The 18200-nt window shown below is 38.5% G+C and overlaps 3 protein-coding genes across 3 annotated transcripts; 2 read left to right on the top strand and 1 right to left on the bottom strand.

The window, feature by feature from the left end:
• LOC109236111 (craniofacial development protein 2-like) lies at positions 3369–3857 on the top strand. The gene has a single exon (XM_019402329.1). It carries the CDS (start codon positions 3369–3371, stop codon positions 3855–3857), a length of 489 nt encoding a protein of 162 aa, XP_019257874.1.
• LOC109236269 lies at positions 6824–7823 on the top strand. The gene has a single exon (XM_019402469.1). The coding sequence runs from the start codon at positions 6973–6975 to the stop codon at positions 7669–7671; it is 699 nt and encodes a 232-aa protein (XP_019258014.1). The 5' UTR covers positions 6824–6972; the 3' UTR covers positions 7672–7823.
• LOC109235697 (serine hydroxymethyltransferase, mitochondrial-like) lies at positions 9020–15103 on the bottom strand. The gene is made up of 16 exons (XM_019401903.1): positions 14693–15103; positions 14432–14482; positions 14248–14334; positions 13580–13701; positions 13374–13450; positions 13127–13251; positions 12836–12928; positions 12253–12345; positions 11956–12153; positions 11732–11836; positions 11266–11331; positions 11042–11119; positions 10669–10780; positions 10478–10588; positions 10037–10210; positions 9020–9245 (listed from the first exon to the last, which is right to left on the bottom strand). The coding sequence occupies exons 1-15, from the start codon at positions 14780–14782 to the stop codon at positions 10062–10064; spliced, it is 1557 nt and encodes a 518-aa protein (XP_019257448.1). The 5' UTR covers positions 14783–15103; the 3' UTR covers positions 9020–9245; positions 10037–10061.

The following is an 18200-nucleotide window of genomic DNA, read 5'->3' as shown; positions in this document are numbered from 1 at the left end:
AAATCCAGATCGTGACAACACTACCACCAGCAATTACTGCCATTGATTATCATAATCATCATCACCCACCGCACATCCATCATTTCTGGCCTACGCCCTACGACCACCATCTTAAAAGTCAAGAGTGCAAGACAGGACCCTTTACTTAGTACAGGGTGAGAAGTCAGCCCCGAGATATAGCCCCACAGATTTTTAGATATGAAAAATACATTAAAAGTTCAATAAAAGTGAAAGAGGTTAATAAAGCTCATAGAAAACAAAACAAAAAAATTCTATTATGTTTATATATGATAATTGGCTATAAATGTATATTTCTAGTGTATTACTTGCCTTATATTTTGGTGTTTTAATGATAATATGTGCAATGTTTAGGCTTAAATGTGTCATTTTTTTGTGTAGGATCGTTGCAGGATGAAAACGAATGAAGGTCACACAAGGATATCAAAAATACACAAAAAGAGCACGAAAAGGCTAAAATCAGACAAGGCTTGGAACCAGGCGACGTCTAGCTCCAAGCGAGCTAGACCCCACGTTAGAGCAGGCCTCGCGAGCTCTGAGGCCTGGACCTTTCCCGGTCCGTGCATTAAACGTTTTTTACTTGGTTTTGGACTTGAGGACTCGACCCTAACCTATAAATATCCCCTAAACGTGATTATTGAGAGTTTGATCAATTTTGAAGGCGGCAAAGGCTTAGACACACAAACGGAGGACGAAATTCATTGATTTTTCCATCCTCCATCTAGTATTCATAGCTTCTATGTTTAAAAATAATACTTTGATTATTGTCATGAACATGAGTGGCTAAGAACATCATTATTCTTGGGTTATGGGTTGTTATTGACTATCGTAGTTTGACGGTTGATTATTTTGCTTGAGTTATTATATTAATTTGTTTATTCAATTTGAACTTAATTATTCTATTGCGTAGCTAAAAGTAGAATACTATCTACGGATTTGTAGTTAAACTCAAAAGTGGGAACTATAGTTTGCATATAAGATTGAGTAGAGTAAGTTCTTGAATACGGGCATCAGAGAATAGATTAGCGATTAGGATAGACATATTCTAGTTGCCTTACTTGGTTATTTTTGCAGGAAATACACATGCATTCATGTTAATTCTAATTCTACAAACATATTGAATTAGGTTGGCTCGAATAAGCGAGGGAAGCGTCGAAAGAACTTCACAAGCATAATAAACTTTGTAAACCAACAAATTAGACAAATGGAGTAATTAAATCAACCGAAAGAACGCATAGGAGAGACATTAATCCCATAACCTCAGAATATTTCCATCACACTGAATCTTCCTAAGTGCTTGCTTGTTTGCTTTGCAACTTTGACTTTCTTGCTTGTTAAGTAATTTCATAGTAAATTTTAGCAGTAAAAATCACAATCATCTTCTTCACAACCACTTGAGTAATAAACTTATAAGTAGTTTAGATTGGACGAGAGTTAATCATAAATTCTCGTGGGATAATACTTTCTCATTACTTTATTACTTGTTGACCGTGTATATTTGCGTGTGCATTTGGACCCAACATTATAAATAATGCAATAGCGCTAAAGTAGTTACCATGAGATGCAACTTTAATGTCTTAGCTTTCAAAACGTTACTTTTTACGAATATTATCAAATTACACATTTTACCTCCTAAAGGTAGATAACCAATAAGCTTTATCAATACTACAATTTAAATAATTATTCCTTCATGAATAAATACAAAATTACTTTCAAATAGGAAAATAATAGAAGTTCAATAATTTTGAGAGATAAAAAACTAAGACAAGAAGAGCAATAGTAAGTGAAGATATAAACTTCGGCTATCTATTTCTGAAGAAATGTTAAAATGTCACGGTCTTCTCAATCCTAAAGTATGCAATACTATGATGCATTACTTGAGTTACTCTCTCAATCTTCATATTTTGATAGATGAATAGCACTTTTATCAATCATGTGTCAAAGAATTTGAAGTTCACTAATGCTACTTAGAAAAGTTGACATTTAATTTGTAGAGATCTGCTAAGCGAGTCCTGAGAGTTAAGCGTGCTTAGGGCGGACGATTGGGTGCTTGGATAGTAACAGCTTGTTTGGATGGTTGTTACGCATCGTTTCATAGTGTATCGTATCGTACTGTTTGGATGGTTGTTACGCATCGTTTCATAGTGTATCGTATCGTACTATATTGTATTGTACTGTATCGTATTGTACTGTATCGTTCGATAAATACAATGTTTGGATAGATTGTATCGTTTGCCATCATTTCAAGATATCACGCACCAACAATATGAAGAATAAACTTGCTTTATGATAAAGAACAATTACGACACATGATAAATTATTATATAAAAAGGTAGGGTAAATGATAAAATAAAATTATTTAATAATAATGAAGGGTGAGATTGAGAGAAAAAGACAAGAGAACGAAGCGACCACACCAAATTGGTCGTTACATAAAGTGACACATTTTGTCGTTATGTAACGATGAATTTTACGATACGATACAATAAAATTTAAGTAACAATCAAAATAAACATCATTCTTAAAGTAATAAGACGATACAATACAATGGGTAACAACCATCCAAACAAGCTATAAGCCTCAAAGAATAAACCCCACCTTTATGCCTTAGGGCATTTTTCAAGTGCCCTAACCCAAGGTCGAGCCCAAGTGAATTCTGTAACCATTAGCATATAATTATCACTTATCACTACCATTATATTGTCACCGGCTAGTGTGTGCAAAGGTTGGCGGGAATGGGAAGGACGCACGACAAATTTCTGTGACCTCGGGTGTATCAAGTCATATTTCCAGGTTCTTTCCATCGGGAGTTGGTACCTCCCGCTTTATTGTCTCTTTCTTTATGTTAGTTAAATTGTGGTTATTTAGTTAGCATCACTTTAAGCATATTATTAGAGTACTTGTAGCCGCTACCTGTTATTTTCTAGCTTGGGTCTGTGTTAGTGTTTTCCGGAGTTTGTCGTAAGTATAGTGGCTGTGGTCTGGGATAGTAGAGTAAGGTCATGTCCTCGAGGGGTGCTGGGGGTGAGAAGGGGGGTGGGGAGGGGGTCAGTGGATGGGACGGGAGGCAAGGAGGGTAAGGGGAAAGAGGGAGCTTGTAGATTGAGGATCGGGTCGTGGAACATAGGCACGCTGACTGGTAAGTCTATTGAGTTGGCGAAGATTCTCCAGAAAAGGAAGGTTAATATAGCTGCTTTCCAGGAGACTAGGTGGGCAGGGTCGAAGGCGAGGAATGCGGACGGGTATAAGTTGTGGTACTATGGAGTCGTGAGGGGTAAGAATGGAGTGGGTATCTTGGTGGATAGGGATCTTAGAGAGTCTGTGGTTGAGGTTAGGCGAGTGATAGGCTAATGTTTATTAAGTTGGTGATTGGTGAGTGCACCCTCAATGTCGTTAGCGCTTACGCGCCGCAAGCGGACTTGGACGAGGAGGTTAAGAGGCGCTTTTGGGAGGATTTGGACGAGATTGTGCGTAGTATTCCACCTACTAAAAGGTTATTTATTGGAGGGGATTTTAATGGCCATATTGGGTCGGCTGCTGGTAGTTATGGCGAGGTGCATGGTGGCTTTGGCCTTGGGGATAGGAATGGTGGAGGTACTTTGCTGTTAGACTTCGCTAAGGCTTTCGACCTGGTGATTGCGAACTCGACTTTTCCGAAGGGGGAGGAGCATCTGCTTACTTTCCAAAGTTTGGCGGTGAAGACTCAGATTGATTACCTTCTCCTCAGAAGGTGTGATAGAGGGTTGTGCAAGGATTGCAAGGTTATCCCGGGAGAGACCCTCACGACTCAGTATGAGGAAGAGGAAGAAGAGGTATGCTTGTGGCCGACCGAGGATTAGATGGGGAGCTTTAACCAAGGATAAAGCACAGGAGTTAGAGGGGAGGTTATCCGCTATGGGATCTTGGAGGAGTAGTGGAGACGCGAGCACTATGTGGTCAACGACGGCGAACTACGTGAGGGAAGCGGCGAGAGAGGTGCTAGGGATATCGAAGGGTTTTTCTGGCAGGCACCAAGGCGACTGGTGGTGGAACGACGTAGTCCAAGGTAAAGTGAAGGCGAAGAAGGTAGCGTACGCGAAGTTGGCAGGGAGCACAAGCGAGGAGGAGATGAGAGTGAATAGAGAGAGGTACAAGGTGGCGAGGAAAGAGGCAAAGATGGCGGTCACGGAGGCTAAGAATGCAGCGTTTGGTCGTCTATACGAGGAATTGGGGGAGAAAGGCGGGGACAGGAAGTTGTTTCGGCTGGCTAAAGCGAGGGAGAGGAAGGCCCGGGATCTGGACCAAGTAAGGTGCATCAAAGACGAGGATGGTAGAGTATTGATGGAAGAGTCCCAGATTAAGCAGAGATGGCAGACGTACTTCTATGGTCTTCTAAACGAGGAGGGGAACCGGGATATAGCGCTAGGGGATTTGGGGCATTCGGAGAGTCTTCGAGATTTTAGGTATTGCAGGCGCATTAAGGTGGAGGAGGTCGTGGGGGCTTTGCGTAAGATAAGTAGGGGTAGAGCGACCGGGCCAAACGAAATTCCGGTTGAGTTTTGAAAGTGTGTGGGTAGAGCAGGATTGGAGTTCTGACTGGGTTGTTCAATGTTATTTTTAGGACGAAAAGGATGCCGGGGAAGTGGAGGTCGAGTACAGTGGTACCGTTGTTCAAGAACAAAGGTGATATCCAGTGTTGTAACAATTATAGGGTATCAAGTTACTTAGCCATACCATGAAAGTCTGGGAGAGGATGGTGGAGGCGAGGGTGAGGAAGACGACATCTATATCCGACAACCAGTTTGGGTTCATGCCGGGTCGCTCCACTACGGAAGCTATCCACCTTATTAGGAGGTTGGTGGAACAGTACAGGGATAAGAAGAAGGATCTGCACATGGTGTTTATTGACTTGGAGAAAGCATATGACAAGGTCCCTAAGGAGGTGCTCTGGAGATGTCTTGAGGCAAAAAGCGTGCCGGTAGCCTACATAAGAGCGATCAAGGACATGTATGATGGAGCTAAGACTAAGGTTAGGACTGTGGGAGGCAACTCGGAGCATTTCCCGGTTGTTATGGGATTACACCAAGGCTCTGCGCTTAGCCCGTTCTTATTTGCCTTGGTGATGGATGCACTGACATGCCATATTCAAGGGGATGTGCCATGGTGTATGTTATTTGCTGATGACATAGTTCTAATTGATGAGCCCAGGGTCGGTGTTAACGAGAGGTTGGAGGTTTGGAGACTGACCCTCGAGTCTAAGGGTTTCAAATTAAGCAGGTCTAAGACGGAGTACCTGGAGTGCAAGTTTAGCGCTGAGTCGAGGGAAGTAGGCAGGGACGTGATGCTTGGATCACAGGTCATCCCCAAGAGAGATAGCTTCAAGTACCTTGGGTCGACGATTCAGGGGGGCGGAGAGATCGACGAGGACGTCACTCACCGTATAGGAGCGGGCTGGATGAAATAGAGGCTTGCATCTGGAGTCTTGCGTGACAAGAAAGTGCAACCGATACTCAAAGGTAAGTTTTATAGAGCTGTGGTTAGACCGGCCATGTTGTATGGGGCAGAGTGTTGGACGGTTAAGAACTCCCATATCCAGAGGATGAATGTAGCAGAGATGAGGATGCTGAGGTGGATGTGCGGGCACACTATGATAGACAAGATTAGGAATGAAGATATTCGGAAAAAGGTGGGCGTGGCACCTGTGGATGACAAGATGCGGGAAGCGAGGCTCAGATGGTTCAGGTACGTGCGGAGGAGAAGCCTTGATGCTCCGGTGAGGAGGTGTGAGCGGTTGGCCGTGGTGGGTACGAGAAGAGGTAGTGGGAGGCCTAAGAAGTATTGGGGAGAGGTGATCAAGCAGGACATGGTACGACTGCAGATTTCCGAGGACATGGCCCTTGATAGGAAGGTCTGGAGGTCAAGCATTAGGGTTGTAGGTTAGGGGGTAGTAGAGCTCTCCTTATTTCATACCCGGGGTGAGGCGGGGTTGAATTAGGGTTGATCTTAGATGGCTTGCAGTTTATGTTGAGTCCACACTATCCTTGTTGTTTATCTTAGCCCCGGGCCTTAGATTCTGGTTACTGTTATTGCATGTCATTTATCTTTTGGTTGTTATGCTTCTGTTACTATTACGGTTTCTAGTGGAGTTACCAATGAATTGTCTTTTCTTGTTTTATTTTCATCTTTCTGAGCCGAGGGTCTATCGGAAACAACCCCTATGCCCTATTAGGGTAGGGGTAAGGTCTGCGTACATATTACCCTCCCCAATCCCCACTTTGTGGGATTTTACTGGGTAGTAGTTGTTGTTGTTGTTGTTTTTGTTGTTGTTTTGTACTCTTTAAATAAAGACAGATCATACACATTTGAACATTCTTAACTATACATTGTTAAAATTTAAATATAATCATAATATTCAAATGTGTAAAATTAAGATATTATAGTCTTAATAATAAAAATAAATTGATCCCAATTTAGTAATACAAATGCTGACTGTGTTTATTCTTGAATATCTGGTTAATTGCTCTTTGTTCATTTTAAATGATGATATTTAATTGGATATAAATTTAATTTTTTTAACCGATACCAAAAGTATCCCTAAAAAACGTGTACTACTAATTTGAGATCAATTTGTAATGGTATATTCTTATGGTAAAACTATATTTATTTTTTTGGCATATACCAAAAATATTCTTAACGTCTAATCTATGACAATAAGAGTAATTCTTAAGGTAAATAAAATATTAAACGTTAACTAATTTCTAAATATATAAATATGTTATTTTGAAGTATTAAAAAGAAGAAAGTATCCATATTGGAAGAGGACGTAATATTGTTTCACGGTAGTGGGACCATGCCCTTTGAAAAAGAGATAAAACGAAAAGCACATGAAATAAGAGCCATGAACAGATCCAATCCCCTGAAAACGACACCGTTTTGAGCTCTCTCCTCACATCTAAGATTTCTCCAAATTCATCTATGGAGAAACACATGGACTGCTTCATCAACAAGCTCTCCTTCACATCCATCACAGTTGCCACACTAACACTTCTCCTCCTTTACCTTCAAAACCCCAAAACCTGCATCAATAATCCCCATCAACTCCACAATCCTTTTAAACCAGACCAAAAATTCCCCAAATCCACCTGCAATTTAACCCACCGGGCTTTCACCACTGTAAACAAACACAATCGCCGTATATGGGCCACCAAAGCCTGGATCCAAACAGTCCAATCCTTCACAATCCAATTCCAATCCCTCCAGGCCCAAAATCTCTTCTCCAACAATTCCCGGGTCTTAGTCATCTCAGCCGGGGCTGGTCATTCCGTTATGGCCCTGAATAAGATAGGTGTTAACGATGTCACCGGTGTCGAGCTCGTGGAATCGCCCCCACTTGTGGGCCGTGCGGATCCACACAGTCTGCCGTTCTTTGATGACGTGTTTGATTTTGGGTTCAGCCCGTTTCTGGAACGGGCCTTGTTCCCGGCCCAATACGTGGGGGAAATGGAGAGAACGGTAAGAGGTGGCGGCGCGTGTGTAGTGGCTGTGGAAGAGTGTGGCGGTGAAGAGGTGGAGGAGGTGGTGAAATTGTTCAGAAAGTCGAAGTTGGTGGAGGTGAATAATGTGACTTTTGGTGGAGAAAAAAGGACGAGCATTGTAATGAAAGTTGTAAATTGACTGAATTTATTGCTGCACGAATACTCTGATATTCATTCTTTGTTCAATTCGGTTGCTATTGATTTGCTGTCTAAAAACCGCTGAATTTTCAGCTTGTATACGTTGATGTGTAAAAATTCTTTTGTTAATGAATGAAGTGCAACTTAAATCTATAACAATATAACTTACTCCGGCAATTCTAATTTACTATTCTTGAAAGAAAATACTACTCATAGATTATAATTTAAAGTTTGTTCTGAATAATAAGCTAACAAAAGAGCCTTTGATTTTCTCTCGCCTCGCCTCAAAAAATTGAAACCCTCCAAAAAAGCGCACACAGTATATCAAAAGAAAATCCGAATAACCCCTTTCTAAATTTGGAAATAATTTAGTTTAAACTTACAATTTTACCCTTAATGAGAAATTTTTATAACCACCTAAATACTCTGGGGCGTTTTTTAACTTGTTTAGGATCATAAATTCCAAAAGTCTTCATTCCGTACCCAATCCCTACTCATCCCAAATGTCATATTCTGTTGTTCACCCTTAAAAACGGATAACAATTGAATTTATATATGGTTCTAAGGAAATGTGAATTAATTCAATACAAGTTATTAATAGCGTTAGATTAAACAAATGAAAGACGTAATAACTGGCCAAAACAATGATAGGAGTGATCCCGGGTTCGATTAATGGCTCAATGAAGAACCTGCCTTCGATCCCGAGCTTGTACTTATGAAGAACTGATGAACAAAGATAAGAACTTTGAATAACAGAGAGAATGTAGGTAAATTGCCTCGGTATGCGTGTTATAATATCTGTCTAATAAATAGTTAGTTTTCTCTTTATATAGTAGAGGAATTTTACCCTAAGTACAATTCTAAAAAAGGGTAAAAATCTCTCTTTTCGCCAATTACTGATCCATTGTACAACTGGCTCGATTTTAGCTTTATACTCCGTTCTTTTTTTTTTTCACTAAAAGGGGAAAGGTAATTGATAGTTACGATCAGAAGCAAACCTATGTAATATAAGATTGAGCGATTACCAGACCTGTAAACTTCGACAAAAATCTTGTATATATATCTTGAATATGAGTATATACATAATTTGGCACCCTAAATACTAAAAACCTAGGGGGCATCGACTGAGGGTGCCTCTGTTGCGTTAAAATTCTGGATCTGCCCCTACTTACGACACAACCACCCAGCAACAGAGGTAAAAAATTAAGTAATTATGAGACTATTCCACTACTTGCTTTCACTTGCAAATTGCAAAGTCGATCTATACAGTACTTGTAGTCCACGAGGTTGCTTTCATTGGCATTTATGGCTATAACTTTATCTCAATAGAGTGCAAAAGAAAATGGCTCTGAGATAACATAAATAGATTAACAAGATTGAAGTACTGAGATAACAGGAGTTTATTGCTTTCAAGGAGCTCAGTTGATTTACAATCGTTAATATACAAAGTGCAAAAGTCTGGAACCAACTACTGCTGGATTTTACGTATTATTAGAAGATGAAAATCCTATCCTTGAGAGCAAACTGCAGCTTGAATGTGTATCCCATACACCTTCAAGAAGTTGGATATTGGTCCTGTTCAAACCAAAAACAAATCAGGAAAGAACACAGGCGTGACGAAAATGAAAAGAACCACACTTGTTACGTACCCTGGTAGGTATAAAAGACTAGAAGGTAATGCATGACAAGTACAGCAAGATATCAGTAAGCAAAATAACTTGAATATCAAGCAACAATTATTCATACTATCTTTGCAAATTTGTACAGGGAGATAAAAAAGTTATCATAAAATTACAAAAAATACATCATATTGACTTCGAAATAGCAGTTGAAAGCTCCACAAACCTACACTTGTTTCAAGTATCTTCTTGGATTCTGTCCTAGGTGTCATAATGAAAAATCTAGACCATTGAATTTGTAGTATCTTCCCGTTTACATGTCAAGAAACATAATGAATTGCGTATATACAGATACAGTACCGTTTTCCTTCCGAAAGAGAAGAAGTATACTTAACATTCTGTTAAGATAAAGCAAATGTCAGCAGATCATGTGTTTCCATTAGAAACAATGGTATTCAAGTGTTTTGCTGTTAATTTTTTTCTACTTCTGAGAGATTTTATTTATATGCGCTGACAGTTGAAGTTTGTTTTTATTTCTCGAGTGAGTACCAGCATAAATTTTCTTGAAAAACATCACTACGCGGGTTCCAACATCCCAATCTTAAAGCAGACAAATGGCCCCCATGATTCCACGTTACAAGATACAAGAAATAAAGCACCATGGCCTTTTACAATTCCAATTGCACTTCCATTCATCACACATCAGGATGCAGTTATTGACTTACAAAATACTATTCAACAGTGTACCTTGTGTCTAAACTCAGTCGAGCTCTCAGTTTTTGTACTTCATGGTTTCCTTCTCAAACCCAATTGTAGGGAACTGCTTTGCATACTCCTCCACACCATGGCGAAGTTTTGCAATCTCTGACTGGATGGAAGCACTAGACTGTAGTGTTGTCACAAAATCTTTCAACTTTGTTCCTGGAACATAACAAGTGAACATATGGTAAAGGAAGGATTTTGTTAATAACAAAATAACATAAGGAAATTGATGCAAGCGACTGAGGTAACAGAATCTAAAGGGAATCATCCTGTCAAGAACTAGAAAAATGAAGTGCGTATTCCTAAATAACTTGAAAGAAATGGCTGGTTCTTTGAGATCAATAAATGCAGAAAAAGTTAGATGGAAGTCTATGGACTAAGATCGTATCATTACAGGTATTCAGTAACATTAGGAGGCTTATTCACCTTGAGCTTCAGCCTTTATTTTCACTGCTATCTTCACAGCAGCATCAAAGAATTCAGCAACTTTCACAAAATCTTCCTCAATAAATCCCCTTGATGTGAGTGCAGGAGTCCCTGAACATACAAAATTGCATAAATTTTGTTTGAGAAGAATAACCAAATGGGAAAAAGATCTCAAAGGGCAAAATATGTACCCATTCTGATGCCACCAGGGACCATGGCAGATACATCTCCAGGAACAGTGTTCTTATTGGCTGCAATATGTACCGCTTCCAAAACTTTTTCAACCCTAGAGCCATCAATACCCTGTAAAACCACAAGTCAGAAATTTGCGGTGATTTCAATCTTTCACAATAAAGCATAACAGGCATCAAGATATTACATGCAGCCAACCCATTCACCAATACCTTATCTAGTTTAAAAAAAAGGGCGCTCGGTGTAACAAGTCTTTTTGCTGAATTTGTTAGGTTTACCACAAAGCATCAATCAAATTTTAAGTTTTTCTCAACAAACTCATGGACTAAAATTGTCTCCCAAGTCCTCAGAGGTTGAAAGCTTTTATATTACCTTGTTTTTCAAGTTCACCAAGACCAAGTGATTGTCTGTTCCACCAGAAACAAGTTCATAACCCATTCCCGCTAAAGCCTGCAGGATTGGAAATGTGCACAGCAATGAAGGAAATCAGCATTTCATAGATTATGACTGAAACATAAACTAGGTGGATGAAAATAAACTAATGGATTAATAAAATAGTGCTTGAATTGGAAATTACATAATTCAATCCATCTTACCTGGGCAAATTTTGAGCAGTTGCTAAGGCATTGCTCTTGGTAAGCTTTGTATTCTGGAGTCATTGCCTGCATTTCCGTTCTTTGTGAGCGCTTATACTCAAAAGTAGATATTAGGAAAAGGAGCAGACTGACAATATGTGTCTTCAATATCAGTTGTCATATATGATTGAAGAAAGATTCAAAGGTAGGTGGAAATGTTCAAGAGGTAATGAAGTGATTTCAGAAAGTACTGAAACCAGACGAGGTGTAATTTAAATTTATATGTTTCTCAAAATCATTTGCTGAAAAAGATCCATACTAAAAATAATTCGGTTCTTGATTCCTGAAAGGCTTATTTCATAATTTCATCAATCATCGGCTAGAGGTGATGGTCTAGTATTTGCATGAAGTGAAATTAAACTTAATATACTAAACCAGTTTCATTGCAATTGTCAAAACAGTGAATGTTGTTGAAAAGATATGAAACCTGTTTCAAAGCAACTGCCAAGCCAGTAATTGTATGATTGTGAGGACCGCCTTGAAGTCCAGGAAAGACTGCCTGGTTAATTTTATCTTCATAGTCGTACAACACCTTCATAAAAGCCCAAAATATTGTTCAATTACATCAGATACTGGGTGATACTTCTCTTAAATTACAGGTCTTAAGAGATGACTGGATGTAATATTGAATTCTGATCTCCAAATACGAACCTCCTTGCCTTGCTTGTTAACCTCCTTCACACCCTTCCGGAAGAAAATCATGGCACCACGAGGCCCGCGAAGGGATTTGTGGGTTGTGGTGGTCACAACATCTGCATAATCAAATGGTGATGGGATGACTCCAGCTGCAACTAACCCACTAATATGAGCCATATCTGCCAACATGATAGCCTTCTGTTTGTCACAAACCTGAAAAATACACAGGAGATAGGAGTTCAATTTAGTTCCATAAAAAATCATTTAAATTGCTCTAAATAACTACCGCATAATAATCCTGGTTAAGTTTACCTTTCGGATACGTGCATAGTCGTAAAGACGTGCATAAGCACTAGCACCAGCAACAATTAACTTTGGCCTAAAGAGTGTGGCACTTTTCTCAAGCTGCAAAAAGAAATCACAAGTCACGGGGAAAGGGTCAGAAGGAGAGGCATCAGTTATTGCAAAATGTCACAAGTATGAACAGAAGTAGATGGCTTGTAAATCTTACACTAAACATTCACATCTCTCTTGAATACTACTTACTAGTATAACTGGACGAAAAATCTATTAAATAAATAACGCCAAAAGAATCTGAAAAATGTGATCCACCAAAAAATTATGTAGGAATGGACTCTAAAAGTGGGTCAATGCAAGACAAACTGCAATAGACATTGCATATATGATAAGTGTAAGAGGCTCAGTTTCAGTTTCAATTTTCAGAAAGATATAATCAGTGAAGTATTTTCCACCTCTCCACACTCCTCCTAAGGGAAATTTTCCTAACTTTGCTCCCACAGGAAAAAGGAATAAAAAAGAACATATGTAGTGTATATTTGATCAAGGGAGAGGCTAGAAATGAAGAAAAAAATGTAACAGGATAGCAGAAAAGTACCTGGTCATAGTCAATGTAGCCAGTGCTCTCATTTAGTCTGTATGGCATGGTCTCAAAAAATATAGAGACGGCAGATATCTTCTTTGTATCAGTCTGTAACATATAAACATAACATAAGACAAATCATACATAACATTGTTAAAATTAAATTATTGAATGACTAAGTAAGAAAATAGAGATTCTTAAGTTTTGGTGAAGACATAAGCTGACTCCAACTCCAGCTACATGCTACATATAATTGGAAGCCAGGTATGAATACATAGAAGGAGAAACGATAGAACATAGAAGCACCTGATATCCATGAGAAAGATGTCCACCGTGGGGAAGATCAAGGGCCATGATTCTTTCATGAGGTTTTAAAAGAGCAGTGTAAACATGAAAATTAGCAGGTGATCCTGACAGAGGCTGCACATTCACTGCATCACAAAGGTTTATCGGAGGTGAGTAAAGCTTTCCTAACAGTATTTTAAGTGTTGCGGCATGCAGATACTGAACTATAATTACTTTCAGACTACGCAGAAGTTAATCAGTCAATTACCTCCCCATTTTGCAGGATCCAACCGGAATGCTTCTAAAGCACGTTTCTGGCATAAGGTTTCTGCCATGTCAATATACCTAGACAACCACTCATTCTTTCAGAATACAAACAGAAAATCTTGATGCGGATATATAGTAGCAGATGAAATATACTTCAACACCAAAATACTTAGGAAAATGGAAAAAATTTAGAGCATTTCTGCGTACTCGTTTCCTCCATAGTATCTAGCCCCAGGATATCCTTCACTGTACTTGTTGGTCATAACAGATCCAACAGCTTGCATTACAGACACAGAAGTGAAATTTTCTGAAGGAATGAGTTCAAGTCCCTACAAATAAAAAATTTCCACTCTTGTAAGCTAAACAGCCTCTAAACCAAACTGCAACAACGCATTTTACATGGAAGAATGAAGCGTACCAATAGAAACAGGAAATATAGGAGATAATAGGATGACTAAAGGCCCCACTAGTGGGATTACGCTGGGTTGTTGTTGTAATAAGATGACTAAAGGAACAAAGTTTTCTTATCTTAGCAATTCCAAAGGCATCATATATCTTTAAGGTAAGAGCCATAGGAAAAATTCAAAAAATCATGCTTTACAACCTACTATGCTAGAAGAGATTTCAAACAGACTAGTTTATTACTAGTATTCAGTTAGAAATCAAAACAGCATATACATGGACTCAAATAATTCTTGTTCAAGTTTCCAGCTTATTAGCTACTAATCAAAATAAGGTCGTCTCTAATATCCAATTTTTTTTTAAAAAAAAATTTATAAAATACTTCTTTGTAAAGGGTTTGTGGTACTGAAGAGTAATTTCAATACGGATGCAAGAAGAAAACAAAGAAAATTGAAAAAAAAAAAAGATAGAACCTTCCACTGGCGTGCTTTCTCAAGCTCAATAATGTCAGCAATTTCTGGATCAACCTCCTCTAGAGGAGCATTCAGTTGCTTTGGCCACTGGAATTCCAAGATTACCAAGTTAGAAAAAATACAAAGAATGAACAGAATTCAAATAGCACTACTACTTCAGATATATAACAATCCTTAAGCTTACCGTGACACCATTTTTTTCCTTCTCGTAAACAGCTTCATTAGGCAACGATGACTGCAAGAATAAAGTCAAATAAACTAAACCCTCCAATAAAATTAACACCAAACCAGAGGCCGATGCAGCCTATGCACAACTGAACTTAGTATTTCAACAACATATAAAACTCATTAAAAGTTTAACAAATATTACATTCTGAACCTATAATTTCAACAACATACAAAAGGAACAAAGGAACTTATTTGAGAAGAAAAGAAAAAGGCAAACCATGTAATAGAGAGAGCCGCCATTATAGAGACGCTTAATTGGTTTGTCAACAGAAGAGGAGAGTCTTCGAAGAGCCGTTGCCATGGCCATAATTGTCAGCTTCTCCCCCTGTTACACACACCCAAATGACTTGTGTTTTGGGTGGTGAAGAAATTATAATTAAAATATAAGGTGGTTATGGCTCCAGATATCTACCTTTCATATCCATTCTATCCGACAAAGAAATTTTGGCTATTACCAAAGGCTACAATTTCTCCATCATTTACCTGACCATTCACCACCAGAGACCCAAAAAGAAAGAAAAAAGGAAAAGGAAAAAAAAGAAAAAAGCCTCCTCACCCCCCCCCCCCCCCACACTCGACCACCCGGGCACGCGGGGCGTCAATACAGAAGATAGAAAAGAGAGGGAAACCAACTGCAACATATCTTCTCCATGCTGCTAACCTATAGCTTTAGTTTTAAGATTTTTAGCACTAATTTTTATTATATATTTCAAAACTTATGTATATATTAATTAATATTTATTACAATAATCTTCACCACTAGAAAAAGGCTAATTTTCGACCATCAAATAGGTAGGAAATCGAGTTTTTTCGACGAATTGTTGACCAAAAAAGGTTGGTAGGAAAACACGTGATCGCAAAAATTTTGCGACCGAATCAGACGGATATTTCTGATGAATTTAGTCGCAAACTGAAAAATAAAGGACGCATTTGATTTTAAGTAAGTGCGACCAATTTGGTCGCCAAAATTTACGACTGATTTAGTCGCAAATCAAAATAAAAATAAAAATTAAATTTCCGACAGATTCGTTCGAAAATTCAAATAATAAAATTAATATTTAATTAAATATTTCAACCGAAACAGTCGTACATATTGAGTATAAATTTATTTAAAAAACTCCGAAATTCATAATTTGCTACCGAATCAGTCGCAAATTTGGAAAATTTTTGGTGATATTTACGATTGATTCGGTCGGAAATAGCCCCAAATCTGAAAAAAATTTAGCAGAATTCTATTGTATTTTCAATTACACCACCTGCCAAATAAAACAGCCAACCAAATACGTAATATCAACACACCATTTAGTATGGCAATCCAAATTCAATATTTACTACAAAGCGAACACTAATATTTATAACAATCCAACCAACTAATCAAACAACATTAATTATGATCAACCAATTATCAAAATACTAACCCAAATTCATAAATTAAACATGTCTCTAACTTCAACTTTAAAATATTACATGCACTTTCAAATAGTTAATCCTAGTCAGACTCAGTCTCCTCCTCATACTCAGACTCCATTGTAGATTGACTGCCTTTCTTGCTTTTCTTTTTTAACAATTTTTGAATCAAAGTTTGAGTTGCGTTACGTTCTTGCGATATTTGATCCATTCTTTGACGCATAGTGATCACGCCCAACTATGCCTTATAAAAAGGACTCTGCGGACGTTGCAAATATAACCCGAGTATTACGCCCAGAGTCGAATCCACAGAGAGTTAACCTATCAACCGCTATCTTCAGACCCACTAAGTCTTCAGAACCAGCTTCTCAAATATTCAAATTCTCAGTTGAGTGTTCTTTAATGACTAACTTGCAAGTAACTAAATGGTTGTAACTAAAATTAAAAGGGTTGTAAACAATTATGAGAAAAAGCTAAGGCAATGATTTCCCCTATTGATGGAATCCCTCCTGTTTATGCTCATACAAATTTACCCACACATCTCTATCAATCATGAACGCTAATCTTACCGCAAATCTCTCCCGAGTAATTACAGTAATCTACTATTGCACTCTCCCGAGCTACACTAGCTTACTTTATTTAGCACAATTCACTTTAGATTGCACCCAAGGCTTCGTTATTCCTAATCCCGCCTTTAAACCCGCAATTATAGATTCCTCTAATAATTTAGGAGTGGTGTTGTTCAACAATACCCTAAATATGCACTCTTTTTCAAGTTATGCACACTAAATAGGCACAGCTAATTGAGGATCCTGTCAATTAACTACAACGAACACGAAGTTGAACAAATAAAGATTAAACTAGCAATATGTATTCACATAAACAAGAAGTTCATCACCCAATAGGTTCCATCAAAGCCTTAGACAAGGAATTTAGCTACTCATGGCTATGGGAAAATAAAATAAGATTGAATTCATCATAAAATCAAAAGAAAAGAAGAAAGATGTTTAGAGTATTTTCTCACAATGTTTCTCCTTGCTAAGAAACCTAAAAAATCAATACATGCCTCTCTTGGGCGAAGTCTAATGTTTTAAATAGGGTTTAGGTCTAAAAATCCCGTAATTGACACTTTGGTCTGAAGTTTACTGCGCCTGCCGCGGTTCTGCCGCGGTCGCGGTAGAACCGCGGCCAAACACCCTCGCGGTATCTCAATCTTCTGCAGCTGCTTCCCACCGCGGTATTGCCGCGGTCGCGGTGGAACCGCGGTGGATCCAGTTCTCTGAATCTTCAGCCTGTTTTTGCACGGGTCACTTGGGAAATTTCACAGTTGGCCTCTTTTTCATCACTTTTGACTCCAAAACTGCTCCTTAGCCTTCTTTATACATATATCACCTACAAATCATGAAAAGCACTAATAAGAGCATTTTGTCATCACTTTTAGCATTAAAATTACACAAGAAGGTGATTATTTAAGGTGTGATTATAGTCAAATTCACCTATTATCAACACCCCACACTTAAATCTTTGCTCGTCCTCGAGCAACTAAACCACACTTCTAGGCCTAACTGCTCAATGCATTGCCCCAATTTATGTCACACCTGCTATTATCAATGATCGACCCAAGCAGTGCACAATCATATCTCAAATGCAGACTCTCATGCCAAGACACACTTGTGTTCACTCTAATTACTCTAACAGAAGTGAAGACTCACTTTTTCTTCCTGAGTCACATGCCCTCACATAAACAAAATCTGAGAGAAGTTCCACACACATAAAATTCAACAATAAGGAACCATATATAGAAAGAATTCACTCACTCTCATCAAAGAGCATTCACATGCCACACAGACACAGCATAAGCTTGCCCCTAGTGTAATACTCTACTAATCGAGCCATTCAGTCAAAGATCAAGAGGTCTTTATAGGTTGTAGTGTAGGCTAAGGGACGGGTAGGATATATTTAGATATAGTGACTAACCTCCCTAAGCACTTTTAATACACACTTCTTTTTATTTTACTTTTATGCTCAAGCCAATCATTACTCCACATTTTGTTTCACTTGTGACCCCCACTTTTCGTTAGGTACAACTGGCTGCTTCTCTTTTTTTTTCCAGATTTATTGTACACTGCCAGTTCACCAACCAGAACCTTCATTCTTGATTCCCCTTTTCTCTTCTTTTTTTTTGTTAGTTCTCTCCCACCCCACACTTTGACTTTTGTATATTCTTTAGTGATTAAGTGCTTCTAGGAGGTAAGGGTTCAAACAATGAGCTTATTCAAACACAACGATTTAGATTATTATAGGGTTATCAAAGAACA

This window comes from Nicotiana attenuata, chromosome 12 (genome assembly GCF_001879085.1).
Source record: "Nicotiana attenuata strain UT chromosome 12, NIATTr2, whole genome shotgun sequence".
Classification (NCBI taxonomy): domain Eukaryota; kingdom Viridiplantae; phylum Streptophyta; class Magnoliopsida; order Solanales; family Solanaceae; genus Nicotiana; species Nicotiana attenuata.
Note: the sequence above shows the minus strand (reverse complement) of the source record. Positions and strands in the feature narration are given on the sequence as shown.